This window comes from Mandrillus leucophaeus, unplaced genomic scaffold, assembly GCF_000951045.1.
Source record: "Mandrillus leucophaeus isolate KB7577 unplaced genomic scaffold, Mleu.le_1.0 Scaffold17, whole genome shotgun sequence".
Lineage (NCBI taxonomy): Eukaryota > Metazoa > Chordata > Mammalia > Primates > Cercopithecidae > Mandrillus > Mandrillus leucophaeus.
The window spans coordinates 4881915-4906689 of NW_012101698.1; the positions used below are offsets into that span (position 1 = coordinate 4881915).

At 41.6% G+C, this 24775-nt stretch overlaps 1 protein-coding gene across 2 annotated transcripts in view; it reads left to right on the forward strand.

The window, feature by feature from the left end:
• HYDIN (HYDIN, axonemal central pair apparatus protein) overlaps nucleotides 1-24775 on the forward strand; it is a 423190-nt gene that overhangs the window by 245175 nt on the left and 153240 nt on the right. For both annotated transcript variants that reach the window (XM_011976766.1, XM_011976767.1), the window contains 12 exons: nucleotides 1045-1164; nucleotides 1424-1633; nucleotides 3750-3887; nucleotides 7176-7353; nucleotides 9757-9884; nucleotides 13812-13945; nucleotides 14406-14542; nucleotides 14775-14902; nucleotides 15054-15245; nucleotides 15580-15729; nucleotides 18308-18547; nucleotides 23374-23542. In XM_011976766.1, the coding sequence (XP_011832156.1) occupies nucleotides 1045-1164; nucleotides 1424-1633; nucleotides 3750-3887; nucleotides 7176-7353; nucleotides 9757-9884; nucleotides 13812-13945; nucleotides 14406-14542; nucleotides 14775-14902; nucleotides 15054-15245; nucleotides 15580-15729; nucleotides 18308-18547; nucleotides 23374-23542 (1924 nt within the window). The remainder of the gene's footprint in view (nucleotides 1-1044; nucleotides 1165-1423; nucleotides 1634-3749; nucleotides 3888-7175; nucleotides 7354-9756; nucleotides 9885-13811; nucleotides 13946-14405; nucleotides 14543-14774; nucleotides 14903-15053; nucleotides 15246-15579; nucleotides 15730-18307; nucleotides 18548-23373; nucleotides 23543-24775) is intronic.

A 24775-nucleotide genomic window follows, 5' to 3' on the forward strand; every position in this document is an offset into this window, starting at 1 on the left:
TTTTATATACACATATATATTTTATATTCACATATATAATATATAATAATATTTATCTACAGTATAACCTGAGATGGATTTTTCTTTCTTTCCTTGGAGCTTTCTGTATTTTAAAATTTTTTTTAAATGAGTATGTGTGAGTATGTAAAACATTTGTCTTTTAAATGTTAATTCTTCTTCTATTTTCAAAGATGCTTGTCATAGAAAACTCAAGAATAGGCCAGAAACAGTGGTTCATGCCTGTAACCCCAGTACTTTGGGACCCAAGGCAGGAGGATGGCTTGAGGCCAGGAGTTCAAGACCAGCCTGGGCAATATAACGAGACCCCAGGGTGTGGTGGTACACGCCTGCAGTCCTAGCTACTTTAGGGAGGCTGAGGTGGGAAGATCACTTGAGCCCAGGCATTCGAGGCTGCAGTGAGCTCTGATCATGCCACTGCACTCCAGCCTGGGTGACAGTGACAGACACCTTGTCTCAAAAATAAAATATATGTGTACAAATATATGTACGTATGTGTACATATAAACTCAAGAACACAGAAAAATTAAAGCAAACATCCTCAAAATTCCTATCTTCTTTCTACCCCACTGAGAAAAATTCTAATGAAATTCTTAGCAAACAACTTCCCAGATATTTCTATTTGCCTATGCAAATCTCTGAAGGAATTTACACACACACACCTTCAGACATATGAGGCATATGTAATTTCACGTGAATGGAACTGTTTTCACTCAATAATATATTGTGCACATCATTCCCATCCCTAAATATACATGCATTATCCTTCATGGATAGACGTACCACACACACTTCCTTTAAAGTGACCACCTATTGATGGGCACCGAGTTGTCTTCCAAAGTTTTGCTGTTATAAATAATGCTGCCATAAACATCCTTGTGTGTACATTATAGTCACTTGCTCAATTATCTCCCTGGGGAAAAAATGTACTATTTTTATAATCGTATACAACATACTTTATTTTTCTGTCAATTGATGATCCATTTTGAATGCTTGCCAGCTTTTCCTCACATCTTTAATTTCTAGGAAATAAAAATTAGCTCTGCTGAAATAGAAAGAATATACTCAAGCCAGAGCCAGGTTGAGGATCAGGAATCCCTACAGACCTGTGAACAGAATGAGATGCTTTCCATCGGGATAGAAGAAGTAAGTGACACGGTGTGAATCCTGACCTTATCAGACACTAACTTTTCTTTCTAACTGAGCACCTGCCCCACATTAGAAACTTAAATCTCACCAGAGCACTGTTACCATCATTACCATTGTGTGTTTTCAGGGTGCCGGGCTACCTTGTATCAAATGAGTTAAAGACTGGAATTAATGTGTAAATTGACATAACTTTCACTTACCCTTGGCAGGCATTCATCCCATCAGCTGCTCTCTTATAGAATGACTTTCTCTGCAGGTGTTTGATATTTTGCCCCTGTTTGGAGTGTTACAGCCACACAGTAGCCACCAAATGTCATTCACCTTCTATGGACACTCTAACATCATTGCACAAGCTAAAGCTCTGTGTGAAGTGGAAGAAGGACCCACCTACGAAATAACACTAAAGGGAGAGGCGTCCCTGGTCAACTATTCCTTTGACACCAAGGATATTCACTATGGATTACAGGTATCGCAAACCATTGGGTGGAGATTTTCTGGTTTTGCCTTAAGCATCTTAAACAAATCTCTCCTGAACCCCAGTCATCGTAGTCTTGCCATCACCCCTGTCCTTGATCTCCCATCTGCCTCCCTAACCCTGACCATCCTCCTGCTGCCAACTGTCTGCCAGATGCTTACATTTGCTTTTCTTATCGTCTCCTGAAACTGAGCATGTTAGATGCTCAAGGTCACTTCTTCACTTTCAACCCAGGAGCCTGTTCCAACTTCTGCATTTCTTTCAATAGCACTACCATTTTCTCCACCCTTGGGTTCACAATCTCCAAGGCTTTTCCTCTGCACTCTCTCCTTCACCTCTCCACATCCTTCTAAGCATCCAGGGTTTGCTGACTCATCACCAGGGTCCCTCTCTGAGTCAGTTTTCTCTTCCCATTGCCACTGATACCACATTGCTGGGTCTCATCAAGCCATGCCTAAATTATTACAGCAGTTCCTCCCACACTGTAATGCGCCTATGAATCATCTGGGAGTCTTGTTCAAGTGCAGATTCTGATTCAGTAAGTCCAGCGACATTTTCCAAAATGTTGTCATCCCATCAGTCCCTGACCAATTAAGCCCAGCAGCATTTGGCAAAGCAACGTGATATTGACCAAAGAGCATGGTTTCGTATTCCGATTTCACTTCCTCTTCATATTCCGGTTTCACTTCCTCTTCGTATTCTGGTTTTACTTCCTCTTCGGATTCCAGTTTTACTTCCTCCTGACTGCATGACCTTGGGCACATCACCTCTCCAAGCCTCAGTGTCCCTCATCTGTAAGGTGGGAATGGAGTAGCAGGCCTATCCCACCAGGAGTTGTCCTTGCTTAAAGTGTCTGGTCAGTGCTGTGCTGGATCAGTGTTGGCTGTCCATTGTCATGAGTTCCTTTGGGTCAGAGCCCATTCCTCCACCTGGGTGAGGCTATCCTAAGCCTCTGTATTAACTGGTGATCTTTACACTGTAAATTTTACTTCCCATAATTCCCTATTATAGTCCATACATTTCATTGTGGCCAAGCTGGTCTATCCACTGGCCCCAGTGCACCCCAGCCTTTCATGAGGTTACACTTTCTCTTACTTTACCTTTCCCATCCTCCACTCTACCAAGCCCAAACCTCTATATCCCATAAGACCCAGCTCAGCTCCTTCCACAGTTATCTTTTACTTTACATTCCCTTGGCACTTAATGATGATCTTTGCCATAATATAATATACTTTCCCATTTTTGTTTTGGAATAATTGTCAATTCCATCAGTACACATTCTCTTCCCAATCAGATTTTGTGTTATGCACTTGGAGACCATATCTCCTACCAAATTTCAATGAGGATTGAATCTCCATTACATAGCTCCTTCATGTATAATTACTGAATCGTGCACATGCATGTGTGTTTATAGATCAAAGATTGTGCCTAAAATCTGATTCACCTAGCACCTACTGAGACCATCTGCATGATGCTGACCAAATAGAATTCTCTTTCCTTCCTCGTCTCCAGGGTCCTTTGGGCACTTGGTTTTGGCTCCTCTGAGTATAGTCTTTGAAGCAGTCAGTCCTCACCCTAGCTTTTCCTAAAGACCCCCAAAGCGGCCTGTTTGTGGTTATTGGGCCTGCTAACCCAGCTGGTGAATTATGTTAGCAAAATTCCAAGAAAAAGAACATGACTAGCCTGTTACACCCATGCTTCTCCATCTGAATGGAAAAATTCATTCTAGAACATTCTAAACTCAAATCTTTTGTTTTTCTTACAGTACAGAATCCAGAAGGCAAATGTTGTTAATGTAGAAATCTTACTTTAAGATTCTCTATTACAAATTCCTGTAGTGAAAAAACTGAGACCCAGGAAGGTGAAATGCTCAGCCCCACAGCCATACCTAAACTAAATCGGTTCTTAGAAGAACTAAGAGCCAGGTTTCCAGAGTCTAGTGCCCCAGTAGGCATTTGTTGTGATGCTGAGATGTAGATTGACCAGTCTTTATATCAAGAGCTGTCACACCTTTATCCATGAGGCGTGTTTCTGCACCTTTCTCACGATCAAAGCCACGTCCCAAGAGTGGGTGGCAAAGGAGTCACTCATCTCCTTCTCTTTCAAGCTGTTTGACCACGTCACAGAGAGGGAAATCACGCTGACGAACACGGGGAAAGTCGGCTTTGAGTTCAAAGTTCTGACTGACCCCCAGTCTTCTCCAGACAACCTTCTCCCTGGAGTGCCACTAATCCTGCCTCTCTCCGTAAGTAAACAGTGGGAGGGGCCCGAATTCAAACCTACAAGCCCCACCCCGATGCAGGTGAGTATTCATGGCCAGGATTACAAGTGTGACTTTTTCTTTTTATTAAAACTGAAGAACTCTCAGAAGCAGAAAAAAAATAATAATAAATCCAAGCCAGTTCACTCATTTATTAAACAAATATTTAGTCCCTCAGTAGCCAGTTTCCAGGCACCAGGGATATAGCAATCAAAAAGACAAATGCAACGCATGGATTTATTTTCCATGATAATGAGACTAGTTTATTTCCACCGATGTCTTCACACTGCCCTTGTAATTCCCGAGGGCTTCCTCTCCACTGACTTCAGCAGGTGTGAAACACCAGCAGACTGCGCTGAGCCAAACTGGTTTCAGAAGCAAACAGAGAAAGTGGTTCCTTGTTCATATTATGTTGATCGACCAGTTTTAAGGAACATTTGCTGAATTTTTCTCATTATGAAAATAGCACATAATTGTTATAGAAAAAAATGGAAAATATTTTTAAAGTGTAATTATTCATAATCTTGTAAATCCAAAGATAATGAGCACCATCATCTTTGATGATAAAGTCTGTTCTTCCCCTAAATTATCTCACATATTTGGGTTTACTGCTGGTCTCTTTATTCTTCATTGCTCTGTCTGTCCCTACATTAATGCTATACTATTTTAGTTGCTATGGCTTTAAAAATACATCTTAATATCTGTTAGGTCAACTCCCCTTTTGGTTTTTTCCCAATTTGTCTTAGCTAATCTTTTGAATTCACTTTTTTTGGTTTTTTGTTTTTTTGTTTTTCTTTTTGAGACCAGTTCTGGCTCTGTCGCCTAGACTGGAGTGCAGATCTCAACTCCCTGCAACCACTGCCTCCTGGGCTCAAGCAATCCTCCCACCTTAGCCACCCAAGTAGCTGGGACCACAGGCATGCACCACCACACCCAGCTAATTTTTGTGTTTATTATTTATTTATTTATTTACTTATTTATTTTAGAGACAGGGTCTTGCCATGTTGCCCAGGCTGGTCTTGAACTCCTGAACTCATCCCAAAGTGCTGGGATTACAGGCGTGAGCCCCATCTCACCCGGCCCAAATTCACTCTTGTGTTTTGTTTCTCTAACTTCCTGACTTGAATGCCTACTTTTATTTTTTTTCTTAGTTAATAATGAAAAAATGTAAGGCTATCCATTTGCCTAAGGACACCTTTAGCCTTATCCCTTATATTTTAAGAAAATTACAGATAAAGTAGATGTCAATTTTATGTGTTTTATACATGTTAATATTTAACTATATAATTTTCATTATCTAAATTATAGTTGTCTTAAATTATAGTTTTACTTATAAGTGTAATTTAAAATACATTTTTCTTTATTTAATTTCCAAATGATTAAGATTTTTGCTTTTGTTATTTAAATTGTTACTAATATTGAGGTTTTTTTGAATCATGATCAGATAATATGGTCCTCTAAATTCCTACTTAGTGAATTTATTAATATATTTTAATGACCTAAAGTGATTTTTAATACTAATAAATGTTTGAAAATAATGTTACCTGGGCTATAGAATCCAGATTATCATATCTGGAATCTCTACTAAATTAACCTGAATAATTATAACATTAAAATCTTCTGTATCTTTTTCTGTTTAATTTTTCTAAGACTCAAGAGTGGTATATAAAACTTTTGTCCATTTCTCTATTGTTTTCTACAAATACATGCACCTTTTTGTTTTATACTCTTTTGTTTCTGTGTTGACACAGAAGACCTCATGACTATTAAGTGTTCATCATGGACTGTGTGTTCTGTCTGCCTTCAGTTGCCTTCTTGTTCCCTTTGAATGCTCTGCTTTGAATTCCGCTTTGTTTGGTCTTAATATTGTGATTGCTGCTTTCTTTTTGCGTTACATAATTTGCCCATAGTCTATGTCATTTTGTTTTAGGCTTATCATTCATAAAACATATGTATTGGGATTTTGTTTTTTAATCTACTCTGAGAGTCCTTAAGTTTCAGTAGGAACGTTTAACACATTCTTATGATTAGCAAAACTGAAATGCTTGCTATTATTTCTTTCATCGTATTTCATTTGTCTATTTTTAAAATTTCCTTAGAGTTTTGTTTCTATTCCATCTTTGTATCTATCATAACTGCTATGTTTTCCTTGCCCTTTTCTAAAGTTTTTTAAAGCATTTGAATTTACATTGCTGCAGTTATTGTAAATTGGTAACAACTCTGTAAAGAATAATTTGGCCTTATCTATCAAAATTACACTTTGACCCAGCAATTTCATTTCTAAGAATTTATTCTACATACGTTTTCCCACATTTGCAAAATGATGTGTTTATAAGATTATTTCCTATATAATCTGTAATGGCAATAGCAAAAGGTCAGAAACAAACTAAATGTCTGTCAGTAGGAAACTAGTTTTTAAAAATATATTAAAACTATGTAATGGAATAATACATAGCAACTAAAAAGGATGGAGCAGCTCTAGATGTACTAATTTGAATTAATTGTAAAATATATTGTTAGGTAAAATGAAAGGAAAAGGAAGACCAAAAAAACTCTATATGCTACCATCTGCATTTAAATATACATATATTGCTGGGTTCACTTAGCTAACATTTTACTTACAATTTTTGTACCTTTGTTAAGTGATCGTTGGTTCATAAATTTCCTTCTTCATGCTGCATTTGATCAGTTTGGATATCAGAATAAAAAAAATGGGCGTTTCTGTCTTTTCTATTTCCTGAATGGCTCGTAAACTAAATTGATTATATGTTTTCTGAAGGAGTGGCAGAACTTGCTTCTAATGCCGTATATTCCTTTGTCAGGGTAATTATCTTCATTTTTCAGCTTCTATATAGGATACAGGTCACTCCAGGGTTTTTACGTTTCGTTATTCATATTTTTCTAGGAAATTGTTAATTTCACAAAAATGTTTTAATATATTGACGTAAAGTTTTCTCATAATCGTGTATGATTTATGTACTATTTTACTATATATTTATGAACCATTTTACTTTTTACATTTTTGGTGACTTTTCTCCTTATCTTCTTAATCAGTCTTACCAGTTTTGTGTATTTTATTCATCTTTTTTCAAAACACCAGTTTTTAGATGTATGAAGCTCTTCTGTTTCTTTGCACTCTATTTCATTAAATCTCTTACTCCTTTCCTTCTTTTTTTAGGTTTACTCTGTCATTATCGTTGTTGTTTTAAGTAATTTAATGAGTTGAGCCTGTAGCACATTCGTTTTCCCTTTTCTGGTCTTTCTACTGCGTAGGGCTTTATCAGTTCACATCAAGAGCAGGCATTGAAAGTTTACTACCTTCCTGGAGTTCCTGAGGTCTTTAAAAGGAGTTTCCAGATACAGATCGCCCACCTGGACCCAGAAAATATCACCCTGAGTGGAGAGGGAATCTTTCCCCAAATCTGCCTCGATCTCCCCAGGAACCTCACAGGTACTACTTCACACTGGAGTAGTTCCCCACTGGGGGACAAAACGAACATTTTAACTTTGCTTATTGGAAGCTTGCTGGCTACTTACTTTATTTGCTTGGAAATCCCCAGTGGTTCTCTTCCATGTCATTCGTCAATTGCCAAATTGGTGACCTGAGTTTGCCGAGATAAGAAATGGTCTATGGCAGCCCAAAATGAAGAACCGTGGCCAATTTGGCCATTATTGAATTACTGACAGAGGGATCAGGAAATTTACCTCCAAAGGCTTTTCCTCCTCCCATGTACTTTCCTTCTGGCCCCAGTCTCCTTTCCCTGTGACATTCTCCTAGACACCACTGGGAAGGTGAGAGCCAATGAGCTTCCAGGCATAGAATTCTCAAAGTATAAACTGCACAGAAAGGCAGACACAGATTCTGAGCCCTTATGTTGGCATTACACAGGGTGAAGTCTAAATTAGACTTTAGTAATTGTCTTCCCACTTACATTTTCCGGTTGTATCTGGACCCCAGGACTAGCCTTTTGTACCAGAATATTTCTGTCTTGGCGGATTCCAAACCCCAGCTGAGCAGCCCTTTTAGCTATAGACTGTCTCTGGCTCTTTGTTCCTGACGTCAGTTATAGGACGATGGGTCAGGGAAACCTCTCACTCTTTATGAATCTCTCTTCAAGCTCCTTGAAATCTACTTTCCCCAGAAAGCTTCAGACTAAGTCCTCCCACCCAGCCTTTCCTCTTACCCCATTCCCTGAAGTCACTAACTCTCCTGTTTATAATCATCCACCGAATTCTAATTGTCTGCTCCCTGAAAACTTGAAAAAATATATATATATGTGTGTATATATATGTGTGTGTGTGTGTGTATGTGTGTGTATATATATATACACACACAACACCCTGTCTCTATTTTAAAAAGGTCTCGCTCTGTTACCCAGGCTGAAATACAGTGGTGCAATCATAGCTCACCGTAATCTTAACTCTTAAGCTCAAGGGATCCTCCTGCCTCAGCCTCCTGAGTAGCTGGGACTACAAGTGTGCACTGCCATGCCTGGCTAATTTATTTTATTTTATTTTTTTAAGAAGGGATCTCACTTTGTTACCCAGGCTAGTCTTGAATTCCTGGTCTCAGGTGATCCTCCCATCTCAGCCTGCCAAAGCACTAGGATTACAGGTGTTGAGCCACAGTGCCTGGCAATAAATGTCACTAACACTAAGACCATGTTACACTCTCATATATAGAGTTCCAGCCAGATGAGGGTTACTCCAGCTCCACATATAATTTTCGGGAAGGCAAACCTTTGCCATACGGTTGAAAACTGGGCACCCAGCTGGCCTCATCAGGGCAGTAGACATGGTTTGGCCAGTAAGGGCTTTAAAATAATTTAAACTTGAACACCATTAGTTGGGTCTTCTGTTCTCCAGCTCACTATATTCACAGCATTTCCTACTGTTTTATAATAGGCTTTTTAAAATTTTTTTATTTATGTATTTATGCATTTATGTATGTATTTATTTATTTATTTATACAGATTCTTGCTCTGTCACCTAGGCTGGAGTTCAGTGGCAGGATCTCAGCTCACTGCAACGTCCACCTCCAGGGCTCAAGCGATTCTTATGCCTCAGACTCCCCAGTAGCTGGGATTACAGCCACGCACCACCATGCCCAGCTAATTTTTTGTATTTTTTGTAGAGATGGGGTTTGCCATGTTGCCCAGGCTTGTCTTGAACTCCTGAGCTCAGGCAGTTCACCTGCGTCAGCCTCACAAAGTGCTAGGATTACAGGCGTGAGCCACCACACCTGGCCTATAGTAGGCATTTTAAATAACTTTCCTACCTTACCTTTCAAGGTATTTGAATTTGCAATGGCATAGTGGTAAATTCAGGTGGGAATCTCTCCACTGATTACCTACCCTCCCTGATTCAGGATGATGTGGCATATTTAGTGTTAATTAAAGCAAATTGAGCCAAACATATTTTTTGTTAATTGAGATTTAATAAACGTAAAAAGTGGCTTAAAGGGTGACCGGCTGGCTGGGTTTGTCCAGCACTGGGAGAGCTCCAGGGTGTAGGGGTTTAAGTGCTAGAACCAAGAAAGCCCTAAGCAAGCCAGGATCAAGTGGGTCACCCTACGAGTGGCTTCGAACGTTACTGCCTTCAAGTTCTGGAGAACCAGCCAGTCATTCAGTAAAGCCTAATCTCATTGAACTCAGTGAGGTCTCTGATACAAATTCAACTCTCAAATCACCTCACCCTCTGAAGCAGGGAAAGCAGGGCAGACGAAGTATCCAAAAGTCCACTTCCCTTCCCACCTTACCAGGGGCTGAGAGTGTGTATTTGGGACATCATTCATATTTTTCTGACCTTCCTGATTCTGCTCTCCTTCCAACCCCCACTCCCTACCCCGGCACAGCGAATGAAAAGTATGAAACGTTCTTGAATCAAGCCAGGAAAAACACAGACAAAGACTATAACAAATGTGAAACGCTCAATCACTTTGACATAATAACTGAGGAAGTGCCAGAGGATGAGCTTGCTGAGGTAAGGCAGCTCCGGGTGTGCAGGATGCCTTTGCAGAAGGGCGGTGTGTGCAGAGTGCACAGGAGGTGTGTGCAGAAGGGCGCTGTGTGCAGAGTATGTGGGGTGCATGTGCAGAAGGGCGCTGTGTGCAGAAGCCCAGGGGCAAGAACTTGGTCTCTGAGGTACAGAAAGGAGAAAGACAGAGATAAGGCAAAGAAGCAGGAAGCTAGGAGAGGCAAGATGAGCCCAGGAGGTGAGCTATCAGGTGACTGACCTATTAAGGTTTTTGGACTTCATCCTGAGGGCAACCAGAGGTGTGGCCTAATCGACTTCGCATCTTTAAGAGATCCCTCTGGCTGCCTTGCGGAGCTCTGAGGGGACAGGAACTTGGGGATGATGAGAGTAGATTCGAGAGATCAGTTTTTTAGAAGCTGTTGGAGGGCCAGGTGCAGTGGCTCATTCCTATAATCGCATTACTTTGGGAAGCCAAGGATGGCCTGAGGCCAGGAATTTGAGACCGGCCTGGGCAACATGGTGAAACTCCATCTCTACAATTTTTTTTAAGCTGGTGGAGTAATTCTAGGTGAGAGATGGTGGTGCTGTAAGCAATGGTGATGACAGTGGGGGCAGGGCGAACTGGTTCAAGGAATATTCCAGAAATGGAATGGTCAAGACTTAGGCATTGACTGGATGTGGGCGTGGGGTTGAGGGGACCTCTAAGTCTTACTTGGATGACAAGGTAAGGAGAGGGGACTGAGACAGGAAACTCAGGAGGAGAAGCGAGGTCTTGGTGGGAGGAGAGGGAAAGGAAAGGAGTTCGGCTGCTTCCCATGGCTACCAAATGTGAGATTTCTGTGTATCATCTGCGAAGAGCAGCCAGTAGGGAACCGGAACCACTGCTGGGCACCTCGGAGAGAGAGAGAGGTTGGAGAAAGTGACTTGAGAGTCATCAGATGATCTTTGCAATCACAGGAAATGGGGAGATTCCCTAGGAAGTGTGTCTGGTGAGCAGGAAAAAAGGCAGATTCAGAATGGAGCCCCCAAATACCCCAGCATCTGAGTGGGGGAGAGGGGTGGCCAAAAGGTTCTGGAAAAGTCAGGAGCATGTGGTGCCACAGAGGTGGGAGCCAAGTGAGGGTCTCTGGAGGAGAGAGCTTCTCAGCTTATAAATAAAGGATGGGATAGGAAGGCAAAATCCCAATATGTCCTCCCTCATCACCACTGAAAGTCCTGTTTTAACAGTCTATTCCTGACCGTGACAGCTGCCATCCCCCTGTGCTCTTCTTTACAAATGCAAATGTGCATGAGAATATGTTCTAAGGAAGAATCATATATGTGGCTAGAGAGCCCTTAGGTTGCTTAAGAGGCAGCTCTAATGTAGGGGAGAACAGTGTCATGGGAGAGACTGGGAGCGCCAAAGCCCACTGGCGATTATTTGTTTTGCAGAAGCCTGGTTCAAGTACCAGATGCTAAAAGTGAACCTTAGCGCCAAGGATGATCATAATTAGTAACATCAGTTACCACTTATTGGACTCATACTAAGCCTGTGCCACACTGTTAACCTGCACTGTTGTCTTGTTAAATCCTCCCACAATGAGGGTCGGGGGAGAATGATGCGGCTGTCATCTAAATTTTAGTTTTACAGAAGTGAAGTGTACGTCCCAAGGCAAGCACAGAGCTAGGATTTGAACCCAGGCCTGCCCAGCTACTAAGATGGTCTCTTAGCCTCTGCCTTCTCCTGCCAGCCCCGGGCTGCCCACTGGAAGCAATGATGTGTCTCCACCTGCTTACTGGGTTCCCAGGCTGCACCTTATCAAAGCCTAGGAGAGCAGTGGGGTGGGGTTTCTGTGAATATGATGGTAAGTGCAGAGCCAAGCTGGTCCCCTTGAGTAGGGCAGGGTGGACCACTCGTGGCTCAGGAGCCAAGTACAGAGTTGGCTTTGTTGCTCTAGAATCTGGACAACTGGGAGGTCTGTCAGCGGACCCTGCTCCTCTCCCAATTTGTCACACTTCCACTCTCACCTCCTGTGCCTCACTGGGCCATGGCACACATTAACCTTCCCTGCTGGGCCCTAGACCTAAGGATTAGCCCTTTGCAAACAGTATTTGTCAACCTTTTCCGTTATCACTCCCATTTTTATTTGTTATATATAAAATGGAATCTCCTTGAATAGTTTGATATATACTTTTTAACTTTTTATTTTGAAATAATTATAGATTTACAGGGAATTTTTTTTAAAAAAAGAGTTTTCCCAACAATAACATCTCGTATAACTATAGTACAACATCAAATCCATGAAATTGACATTGGTACAGGTCACAGAGCTTATTCAGATTTCACCACTTTTCTATGGGTGTGTGTATGTGTGTGGTGCAGTTCTGTGCAATGTTATCACATGTAGATTTGTGAACCCACCACTGCCAGTTAAGATGCAGAACTATTCCATTACCACAAGGATTCCTCATGCTTCCTGGGGAAATAAAATTAAAAACAAAATCTCCTTCCAACCCAGAAAATCTATCCACAAAGGTAGAAGAGAAAGAAAATAATTTTATTGTTGAATAAGCATTAAACCAGAATGTAATGCACATCACAGGCAATCTGCTGAGAGATTGCAAAGACAGAAGGAAGTCTGCCCCTCCTATAGAGCCAACCAGATCCAAGCCATTTCATTCATGTTCTGAGTAAATAATGGCTAGTCTCAAGTAAGAGGACTTGACACCATCATTTGTCACACATAGTTTATCCTAAATCGACATGGTAATGGAGGTGACCAACTGTGTTAGCTAATTGGCTTTATCCAAAGGAAAAACAAACTTATCTTTCTAGCAGGGCCCCATGGAAGCCAGGCTCCCATCCTCTCCCAGAAACTGGGACTAGGGACTTCCTCTTCCTTGTTGATTACATGTCAAAGAGATGGTTCCCAGGTCCTTGAGAAAGACACTTCTGGGTCCTAAAGCTGGCAAGAGGCTTATTTCACTTTTTAAAAGATTTATCTACATTTCGAAGAGATAACATTTCAAAGAACTTAAAATTACAGATGTTCTAAACTAAATACTCTAAGCAAAGGGGAGGAGGAGAAGTCTCTTCCCTTATTTTCAACAAGGAGAACTAAGCCTCATTTTCCATTTGTTTTTGGCCTTACATGTGACTAGGTTATAACCACACCCACCCCTCTCTCCCTGTCCCTTACCTCTGGCAGCCACTCATCTGTTCTCCATCTTGAGCCTTTTATTATTTCAAGAATGTTATATAAATGGAATCATACAGCACATCACCTTTTGAGATTCACTTTTTTCATCCCACATAATGCCCTTATTATAATCCATTCAAGTTGTGCACCTCAATAATTCATTCCCGGCCGGGCGCGGTGGCTCACGCCTGTAATCCCAGCACTTTGGGAGGCCGAGACGGGCGGATCACGAGGTCAGGAGATGGAGACCATCCTGGCTAACAACAGTGAAACCCCATCTCCACTAAAAATACAAAAATTAGCCGGGCGCGGTGGCGGGCGCCTGTAGTCCCAGCTACTCGGGAGGCTGAGACAGGAGAATGGCTTGAACCCGAGAGGCGGAGCTCGCAGTGAGTGGAGATTGCGCCACTGCACTCCAACCTGGGGGACAGAGCGAGACTCCATCTCAAAAAAATAAAATAATAATAATAATAATAATAATTCATTCCCTTTTACTGCTGAGTATTCCATGGTATGGATATACTGATTTGCTTACCCTCCCCACACCCTTCCCAGGAAAAATTTAATGCCTTAAACATACTGTGTATCTGTTTCTGTTCTGTAGCCCTTTGGGGGTCACAAATCATTGTAATATTTAAGATATTTTCCAGCACCCTCCAAGAGCTAATTTTTGCCTCTTTGGGGGTGATAATGTCCCTGTTGAGAATGCATGTTCCTAAAGAATTTGCTGACTTGCTCCTCTTTCTTGCTTCAGGTAAGTGCTCATCTCCAGATGGAGGTAGAAAGACTTGTAGTCCAAAGCTATGTCCTAGAACATCAGAAAACAACCACCCCCGATCCTATGGATGACACCTGCTTCAGCCATCGGAGTCGCCGCAAACTGGCCAAGTGAGTGGTTTCCAGTGACCGCCCTTCTGTGCTGTGCTTGTTTCAGAGTGTAATAGAGCAGGCAGTGCTGCCTCGTGCAGCTCCCTGAAACACTGGCTGATCATCTCGGAATGAAATCCACTCATTTCAGTTACCCGCCATCCCCTAGCATCAAGCCAGCCGGGCAGGTTTCTGCCTCTTCAAGTGAGAACAATACAGCTATGTCGAATGGACAGGCTCCGCTTCAGGTCTATAAGGGCCCACACTGAACGTGTTCTGAGATAATGGCCAAAACAGCGATGTGAATCTCTGGGGGAGTTAACATTGTTTCTAGTCTCTGTTTGGGCAGCCATTCGTTGTTCTCCACTCTGGAGAATAAAATTGTGCACAAGAGGTAGAAAAAAAAAATCAGACTCTTTCACTTTTGGAATAGTAGCCTTCCAGGTTTGAAAGGGACTAGTAAGTCTATTAACCATTTCAGAGTCCAGCTGCCAGAGTACATCCTGGACTTTGGCTACATCATCCTTGGTGACGTCCGAACCCACATCATCAAGATCACCAACACCAGTCACTTTCCAGTGTCGTTCCACGCAGACAAGCGTGTCCTTCATGAGACAGGTACCCAGGCTGGGGAGACCCTTTCCTATTGCACTTGGTCATTTCTCACAAGGAACCCATCAGTACAGTCCTCCTGGAACAGCATTTGTGCCTCTGGGATCAGCTAAAAGGATTCTTGGGCTATTCAGTGATCCTTTGAGCAGTCATTCTGACCCAGTGGGGGCTTTCTCTAGAGCAGCTCTTGTTCGCTGTTTCTCTTTCCCACTAAGAAATTTTTTTTGTTTTGGTCCAGGATTCAGTACCAAGCTAGATCGTGTAAAGAATCTGCCTCATTGTGAAACGGAAATATTTGAAGTGAGATTTGACTCACAGGGGGCCAATCTTCCTGTTGGAAGCAAAGAAGTCATTCTGCCCATCAAGGTACAAGGCACCACTGGGCCCACCCGGCCCTGCAGGTTTCCAGCTCTGCTTGCTGATCGCCCTAAGATAATCCGGTTATTATGTCAGAGCTGTGATTCTTGTTTTCCCCAAACCCATGCCACATGATAACTGCAGTTTATACCCTCTCCAGGTGGTTGGAGGGCCAACAGTTCACATCCGTCTCCAAGCCAAGGTGACCATTCCAACCATGACTCTCTCTCATGGAAAAGTGGACTTTGCCACAATTCAGTGTGGACAGTGCCTGGTGGAAACTATTCAGCTTTCCAATCATCTCCAAGTGCCTTGTGAATGGTTTGTCCAGAGCCAAAAGCCTGTTGACAAGGTAAACGAACTGTGGCCCATTGGTCCTCCTTTCTCCATCTCCATTTCAGCCAGATTTGTAACTCTAGGCCTTGGCGCTCATCATTTCAACCTCCTGCTCAAAGACTCAGTGGCAACAGTTGCCTCCTGAATAAAACCTGGGCCCTTAGCCCAGCGCTTGAGGTCCTATCAGGCCATGCTGTCAGGTGGAATGTCTTATTCATCCTTGTACCTCTGGTATCTACACATTCCCTGACACCTGAGAGGTACTCAGGAAACGTGGGTTGTGTGAGTGGAAGGTAAATGAGCTCATTTTCCATAGAAGGTGATCTAATTGTCTAATATGTGTAAACCAGCTGGAGAAACACATGCCGAAGTACTTAAGACAGAAACTACGTGCTGAATTAAAGCCAAAGACACGGATCTTCGAAATCCAGCCCATTTCTGGAGTCCTGGATCCTGGTGAGAAGTCCAACGTGCAGGTGAAATTCATGCCAAAAGAAGAGGTGAGCTTTAAAGAAACATGGCTTCATTTCGATTCTCTGGACCTCTTTGAGCTTTACTCAAAGTCCATGCTTGTTTGGGTCTCAAGGGAAGCTTTGAGTGACCTGTGCCTGGCTTTTCTGAATATGGCATCTCAAGCACTTCTGGTTCACATAGGAGCTGTGTGGCCTAGTGGTCTGGAATCAACGGACTAAAATATCAATTTTTATCAGAAGGCTGGGTTTAGTAGCCTTCTGCCTCTGCACACTTACATGCTGTGTGTCTTTGAGGAAATTACTTAGCCTCATTCAGTCTCAGTTCACTCATAAATAAAATAAAAAATAGTAATATTGTATATCAAAAGTCCCTTATTGAAATTCTGAAACCCAATAAGATCCAAAACTAGGGGTGGGGGGTTTGAGATTTCATAAGCTTCGGACCACAACTCTTTTGGCAGAAAAATCTCATCTGAATTGACATGAGACCATTTAACCTTTATTTGTACCACTTAGTTTTCAGAGTCAAACATTGCCACCAACCATTAATGTGTTTGATTACAGGGGACCTGCCCCAGACCCTGCTGAGGGTGTTAGGTAACATAGGGTATATACACTGTGTTTACTATTTTAAAAATCTGAATTTGAAAGTATCTGGCCCCTGGGTTTCGGATAACTTATTGTCAACCTGTAATGACTACCTCCTGAGGTCATTTTGAAGATTAAACGCACAGTATTGAATAAAGTACACAGCATGCTGCTCTATGTAAGTAAGTCTCTCAATAACTATCATCATCAGTAGTCGTGAAACGTACGTCCCGGTAGATGGCCTCCTGGAGCCTCATAAATGTTTCTTTTGTGAACGTAATCAACTCAAAGCTACTTCTGACCAGGAACATAGTAAAATTAATAAAATCCTAGAACCAGAGAGAATCTCAAGAGGTGGCACTGGAAAAACTTTTATTCCAAACCTAAGGCACTTGGGAAATATATTTTTCTCTATTCTGTTATTTTAAAAGAAAAATTGATCTGTGTTTTATAGAGGAGCTATGGGTAACTCCCATTTTCCTTGTAATTGCTTTGAGGAAGTGCTTAAGCAGCTTCAGTGAGAAAGAGAAAAAGCAAACAACTTCCTATCTCATTCTAAAATAAAACCCATGTTTTTATCATTATCAAAATCTTCCCAGTTCATTTAAAAGAAAATTAGTAATATGTTTGTCATTCTTAAAGAGTCTTAACATTTTCAAAGGGTTTACTCAAGATTGTGGATTTTTTCCATTACTTAATGAGGGAAATATAATATAAAAAAAAAAAAAGGTTTGTTCAAGCAGTTTCATGAATGTTGAGTTGGAATTAGTCAAAGTTAATAAAATGTTTCCACCAATTAAGAGATAAATTTATTAGCTGTATACAAGGAATTGGTTAGCCCTGCAGGCCATACAATCCATATATCTGCATTATCATCAACAGCAGCAGCGCCAAGAAATCAATGACATCCAGACCAACAATTCTTAGGCTTTATAACATGCTCAAGAAAATGAATGAAATGTTTTAGAAAGATTTCCATAAGCAGCAATTAAAATATAGAAGTTTGAATCATAAGGTACTAAGCCCATAACTATATAGAAACCCCTCTGAGCCAATAATTTATCTTATTGTATCCAGCAATAGATATTTCTGTGTGTATGTCTGTATACATTCCATCCATTTGCTTTTTCCCCTTCAAGCTAAGATAGGAAGTCTTCAAATTGTGATTTTCCTAATTTCCACTCAAACCAAGCCACAAGTCCAGCTATACCAGAATAACCTAGGCATCTGGTTAAAAATGCTGAATCCCAGCCTTACTCTGCCCCTACAGAGTCAGAGTTTCTAGGGATGGAATGTGAGGATCTGCGTGTTTAATAGGTTCCCCAGTGAAATCAGACTGGGAACTATGGGATGGAAAGTAGATTTGGGTACCATTTTGAGAAAACATATGAGTAGTTACGGTATCACTATTGACCAGTATCTGGTTGTAATTGTATCTGATGAACTGAATGCCCCAGCTCTGGCATTCTGCCAAACTCTGGGAAAATACGCGAAGTACACGCTTCAGAATCATCACTCCTCAGGAACAAGGGAGCTGGGGTCTTTTTACCGTAAATCCCCAGAGTCATTGCTTGATAACTAATTCCAGATGGTATCATTTCCCTGGCATTTCTGCCCTGCTTTCCCCTGCCCATGAGCAGCAGGGTCCATGAAATGAGAACCTTTAGGCCCAGAGGTGCAGAGAGTGGCAGTTGGAAGTCTGAGCACACTGGAAGATCCGAGGGATGTGACAGTGACACTCAGAGGGCTTGCTACACATGATGAAGCACTTGATACAAGTCCTGGAATGCTAGATACCCAGAATGTATTTGATATCTAGCACTTGGTACAATGCCTGCCATGCTAAATAGCCAGTACTTATATTAATTCAGTAGTGCAAATTACTCCTATGCAATTTTATTATAAGTTTTCTCTCTTAATCTAAATAGATAATTTTTTTCCCCTCAGCGGTGTTTTGTTTTACATGACATGTAGTGGAAATAAATTCAGATGCTTGTTTTGTTTTTATGTTTTCCAGAAATTCTACAGCCAAACCCTGGTGTTTCAGATTGCCCAGAGCGCTCAAAAACTTACCCTGCTGGCACGTGGGCAAGGTCTAGAGCCACGCCTGGAATTTAGTCCTTCAGTCCTGGATCTGGGGCCACTGCTACTTTGTGCACCTGGAGACGAGGCCGAGGTGATAGTGAAGAATCCTTGCAACTTCCCTATTGAGTTTTATTCCTTAGAATTTGATCAGCAATATCTCATAGAAGAAAAGGTGAGCAGAGGCCAAAGCCAAACTCTGTTTTTCTACACGTACTGGACCCTGCTATGTACTCATGCTCTTTTCTCTGCATGCAATAACATCCTCCTGGCCTTTCCTATCTTTTTCCCCTTGAATTCTTCCTTGTCAATTTAGTGATTACTTTTCTAGAGCCTTTTCTGAGCTACTTCCCTTGACCTGAGTAGAATCCTAGACATTTTAAGCAGCTAATTGAAAAGCTAATGCATGTTCATGGTTAAAATTCAAACAGTAAAGAACCATACGTAGCAACTTGCCAATATCATTGTATTTGAACTTGAGTTACTTGTAGACAGCATGTAATTGGATCATTTTAAAAAATATCTTTTGCCAATCTCTGACTTTAGTTTATATATTTAGACAGTTTACATTTAGTGTAATTATTGCTATGTCAGGACTTAAGTCTACCATTGCATGTTTTATTGTTTTTTGGTCTGTTTACTTTTTCCTACTTTCCTGTCAGTTGCTTCAACGTTATTTAAAATTCCATTTTTGTTTACTCAGAGTGTTTTTTGGGTGTATCTCTTTGTATGGCTCATTTAGTTATTGCTATAGGTATTACGTTATCTACACATAACATTATAATCAACTGGTATTGACATTTTACCAGTTCTAGTGGAATTTAGAAAACTTTCCTCCATTTAACTCCCTTCGGCCTTCTGATTTTTAATATAACTGTCTTAAATATTTTTCTTATATTAGCTAGCACTATAATTATTGTTTCAACTGCTGAACATACATTTGAAAACCCCAGAGGAAAGGGAAAATGTGTTATATTTGTCTCTCTTTTTACTCTTTCTGTCCTTTCTTCCTTTCTGATATGCCAAGATTTCTTCTTTTATTATTAACTTTCTGTTTAGAGAGCTACATTTAGCTCTGCTGTTAGGGTATGCCTGCGGATAGAAATTTCTTAGTTTTCCTTCGAGAATGCCTTGACCTCCCCTGTCATCATTGAAGGGTTTGTTCACTGGATATAGAATTCTGAGCTGACGGTTCTTTCATCCCTTGCAATATATGCCACTTTCTTCTGGCCTCCATGGTCTGATGAGAAATTCAATTATTTGAATAATTTTTTTTCCTCTTTAGGGAAGATTTCATTTCTCTCTCAGTGCTTTCAGGAATTTTTCTGTGTCTTAGTTTACAGAAGTTTGACTATAATGTGTCTTGGCATAAATTTCTTTTGGTTTATTCAGTGTGGGATTTGCTGAGATTCTTGAATCTGTTGATCTTTATCTTCTTTCCAATTTGGAAATTTTTCAGGCATTATTCATTTGAGTACCTTTTTCAGCCTCATGCTCTTTCTGCTCTCCTTCCAGGGCTCAAATGACTCTCAGATATTTTGTTACTGTTTTATAGCTCTTTAAGGCTCTTTTCTCTTTTTTTTAAGACTATTTTATCTGTTATCCAGAGTAAGTAATTTCTATTATCTTGTCTTCAAGTTCACTGGATTGTGACTTTCTAGGTCTTTTTAGTAAATAGAACTAGGGGATGTGATTTTTAAGAGGGGAAAAAAATCATAACACATAATGATGTTTCAAATCCCAATTTAAGATTATAGGATTTTATCTAAATTCTTTGATGATACATTTATTTCTGCTTTCTCTTGAAAATCATGGATATAAAGTTACTTATCAATTTATCTTATAAAATATACATTTAGCCAGGCACAGTTGTACACACATAATCCTAGCATTTTGGAAGGCCAAGGCAGGAGGACTGCTCGATCTCAGGAGTTTGAGCCCAGCCTGGGCAACATAGCAAAACCCTATCTCTACAAAAAAAATACAAAATACTTTGGGAGGCCGAGGCGGGTGAGTCACGAGGTCAGGAGATCGAGACCATCCTGGCTAACAGGTGAAACCCCGTCTCTACTAAAAAATAAAAAAGTAAAAAAAATAGCCAGGCGTGGTAGCAGGTGCTTTTAGTCCCAGCTACTTGGGAGGCTGAGGCAGGAGAATGGTGTGAACCCGGGAGGCGGAGGTTACAGTGAGCTGAGATCGTGCCACTGCACTCCAGCCTGGGTGACAGAGTGAGACTCTGTCTCCGAAAAAAAAAAAAAGTACAAAATAATTTAGCTGGACATGCCGGCACACACCTGTAATTCTAACTACTTGAGAGGCTGAGGTGGGAGTTCCAGTTGAGCCTGGGAGGTCGAGGCTGCAGTAAACCAAGATCATACCACTGCACTCCAGCCTGGGTAACAGAGTGAGACCCTGTCTCAAAATAAAATAAAATAATTAATAAATAGCTTCAAAATAGTAATATCAATATTCCCACTAATAGTAAGACTACTGAGTCCTATTATCCATAAGCATGGTGAGGCCTCTGTGCTGTGTTCCAGCAGCTCCCCCAGATCCACATCTCATGCTCCCCACCCTGCTGCCCTACCTTGAGCTACACCTTTGTCTAATAACCTTAGTGTCCTACTCTTTGAAACAGCCTCTTAATTCCCTCCTATGAGCAATATTAAAATTAGCTAGTAATCTCTTTCTTTTTCCCTCTCCCCTTTCCATCCTCTAATTTAAAATGATTTTATTTCCAGTTAATACCAGCTGAGTAGTCATCTCATGTACCCTTCCCCCATATTTGCTACTTGTATTTTATCTATATTGTCAGAGCTTATAATATTAAGGTGTCAGGACTTAATTTCCATCGTGGAGTCTTAGTTTTACACTAAGCATATTGAATGCCCAACACCAATCCTTACAATGAAGCTTCTCCAATCACTTCTGGATTATCTACAGTTCATTCTCTGGTGGATTTCTCAGGCAGGGATCATGGGAATGATATTCTCTGAGTATTCAAACATTCATAACCATTTATCTGTGACTTTTGAAGATCAGATACAATATTCTTGGCTTACATTTTCTTGACTTGACTATTTTAAATGTGTTGCTCCATTGTTTCCTCATAAGGTATTGCTGTCCGTGAAGCCCAACGCTGTATTTGTTATCTTTTGCTGCATAATAAATTAGCCCCAAACTTACCGACTTAAAACAGTAAACAGTTGTCATCTTGTGCTTTCTGTGGGTCAGGAATTTGAAGGTGGCTTAGGTGAGGGGGGATTATCCTGCTTTCTCTGGACCGTCCCCCACTCAGCCTTTGAATCTTCTGTCTTCTTTGCTTCCAATGTTGATAGCCTGCTTAGTTTGCAGTCTGCTCCCAGAAGATTTTCTCGGAATGGGGACCTGCCCCTATGGGGCAGATTCTTATGAGATCCTTAGTGGCTTCTGTTGGCACAGCACCTTCTGTTGAGAGTCAGGCTCCGTGGAAAGCACAATCTAAGACTTGAGGTTTGCATGTGGGAGGTTTCTTGGGGGCATTCTCAGGAACATCTGTGAAGAATAGGACAGCAGAGTTGGGCGGAGCGAGATGAACTGTGATGAGATGGCAACAGAGACTTCAGCTAATCGCACAGGAAGCTCTGGAGCTGGGTTGGCCCTTTGGAGTTGCCCCAGTTGCTGCTTGTTTGCCAGGCCTTTGTGCCCTGCATCAGCCAGTCTTTGGCATATTGCCTCCTTTGCCCACTGATTCTCTATGCCACCTGTATCCTTTATCACAGTTCCATAAATAAATGGGTCAATTCTGAGCTTTCTCTTCTATTTCATTGGTCATTGTGTCTGTCCCAGCATCATTGCCACTCTGTCTATTACTACAGCTTCCTAATAAGGCTTGTTATCTGGTAGGGCAATACCCTTCTTTTATTCCTTTTCATTAATACTTTAATTTTGCCCTTCCATGTAAATTTTAGAATTTACATGGATCTTATTTTACATGGAGCTTATTAGCAGTGGTGTTCAAATAACTAAAAATGGGGATCCTGAAGAAGCATTATCTAACAAAACAGATTTTTGATACCAATAAATCAGGTTGTAGAAGAAGTAAATGCTTTTTAAAACTTAATTTTACTGTGTCTTATAAATACACTCTAGTATTGCCAGATTTAGGAGAAAAAAATACAGGCTGTCTAGTTAAATTTGAATTTCAGATAAATAACAAATTTTTTTAGTATGTCTCAAATATTACACAGGACATATTTATACTAAAAAGTTATTCCCCTGTCTCTACTAAAAATACAAAAGGAAATTAGCCGGGCGTGGTGGCAGGCACCTGTAGTCTCAGCTACTCAGGAGGCTGAGGCAGGAGAATGATGTGAACCCAGGAGGCAGAGCTTGCAGTGAGCCAAGATCGGGCCACTGCACTCCAGCCTGGGTGACAGAGCAAGAGTCCGTCTCCAAAAAAAATAAAAATTAAAAAAAATAAATAAAAGTTATTCATTGTTTATCTGAAACTCAAATTTAACTAGGCATCTTGTATTTCACCTGGCAGCCCTAGTACACATTCACACACATGTGCACACGTGCACATACTTAGTACTATTTTACGTCTTTTTTTCCCCGGATCCTCTATTTATGAGACCACACCCTTACTTAGTGTAAAATTGCTAACTACAATATTGTTTAAGAATGAATGTGTCACTCAAGGTAGATAATGGAGGTCTGAACTTTTGTCATGGGAAAAAAAAGGAAAAGAGTATATATTATTCTTAAAACAAGAAGAAAATTTATTTCCACATGTGAAATGCCTAGGCTGAAATGGAGCAAAGTAAAGATCCGTGTATCCCCACAGGCTCAGAGCTCAGCCCTGCTTCCGAGACCTCTCCAAAGGGCCCCACTCTTTGAAATCCAGAAAGTATTTGTATAAGTCTCAGCCTCAGGCAGGAGCAGAAGTTTTACAAAATCAGTGACCTGCAGGGTGATTCCTAGTGAGACCAACAGGGTTCCCGTTCTCCCCTCGAGCAGATCTTGCGGAAGCTGAAGGGCTATGATTCCTACAACACCCTGCTGCTGCCTCCCCGCAACCCTGGGGAGAAGCTGCCCCCAGAACTGTACGAGTACTTTAAGGAGATGAAGAAGTCAAAAGAGGAGCAGATGAGGGCGAAATATCTGGAGAATCTGGCACAGGAGAATGGTGAGAACTCAACATGGAGAACCCCTGGCGCCAACCATTGCCTTCGCCCCCCTGAACTACCCCTGCTGTGGGACCAACCCATTTCTGAGTACCTGCCAGGTGCCGGGCAGGCGCTGTCTGCCTTGTGTATTTTATTTCTAACCCTTACAAAATGGGTTGTGTTATCCCCATTTTATGGATGCATAGGCTGGAACACATTCTGCTGTCACTAGGGCCCAATTTGGGTAGTACAACCTAAAAACTGCTAATGCAGATGGAATAACACTTGCTGAATGCCATGTTGAGGGCTTTGCACGTACCGATGAGAAACGGAAGCGCAGGGAGGCCAGGTCCAAAGTTTTAAGTGGCAGAATCAGGATTCCAGCCCAGGGCTCTCTGACTCCAGAGTCCATGATGGTAACCACTGCCTCCAATGGGTACACCTAGGTAAGGCAAAGTAATGTGGAAAGGTAGAAATTGGTGCCCTAAAAGCAGGGGGTGGGCATTCCCTCAAGCAAAAGACCAACCCCTCCATAGTCCTCAGGCCAAACTCCAATTGCAGAGCTGTCCTGTGCTCTCAGAATGGTGCCCTTTCTGGCCCACCACCCCTGAGTTATCCCATCATCTGCCCAGGGGCTCTTGTGTGCTTGCCCATAAAGGTTCCTCACTGACTTGTGGGACTGTGTGAGTTATGAGGATGCGTCTTCTCTTTGCTTCTCTGTAACCTCATCCTGGAAATGTACCCACCTTGTTCTTACTTGCTTTCATCTGTGTAACAGTCATACATGTAATTATTTTCTTCACGCTCCCTCCACCATTAGCCAAGAAGTCCCTGTAAAGGCATTGATCAAATATTCCCCACATGTAAAACCAGTGCATGGAACAGCAGTTGACCCAATAGTGCCCAAGAAATGGGTGCTGTGTGAGTGAATGCATTAATGGATTGAATGGAGTAATTTTTCCTGCCACTGGACCTGTCTCATTGTCCAGGAAATAGAAGCTAGTCAGAGACCACTAGTTTGGCTTAAAAGGAGAAGATGAGAGAAGGCAGCTGCCACCCACCCTGTCTCCTAGTCACGTTCCTTGAGTTTGCTAGGGCTGCCGTTGCAAATGCCAGGGACTGGGTGGCCTAACCAACAGAATTTTCTTTTCTCCCACATCTGGAGGCTAGAAGTCCAAGGCTGAGTGTCAGCAGGGTTGCTTTCTTCTGAATCCCTTCTTGCAGTTGGCTGTCTTCTCCCTGTGTCTTCGCCT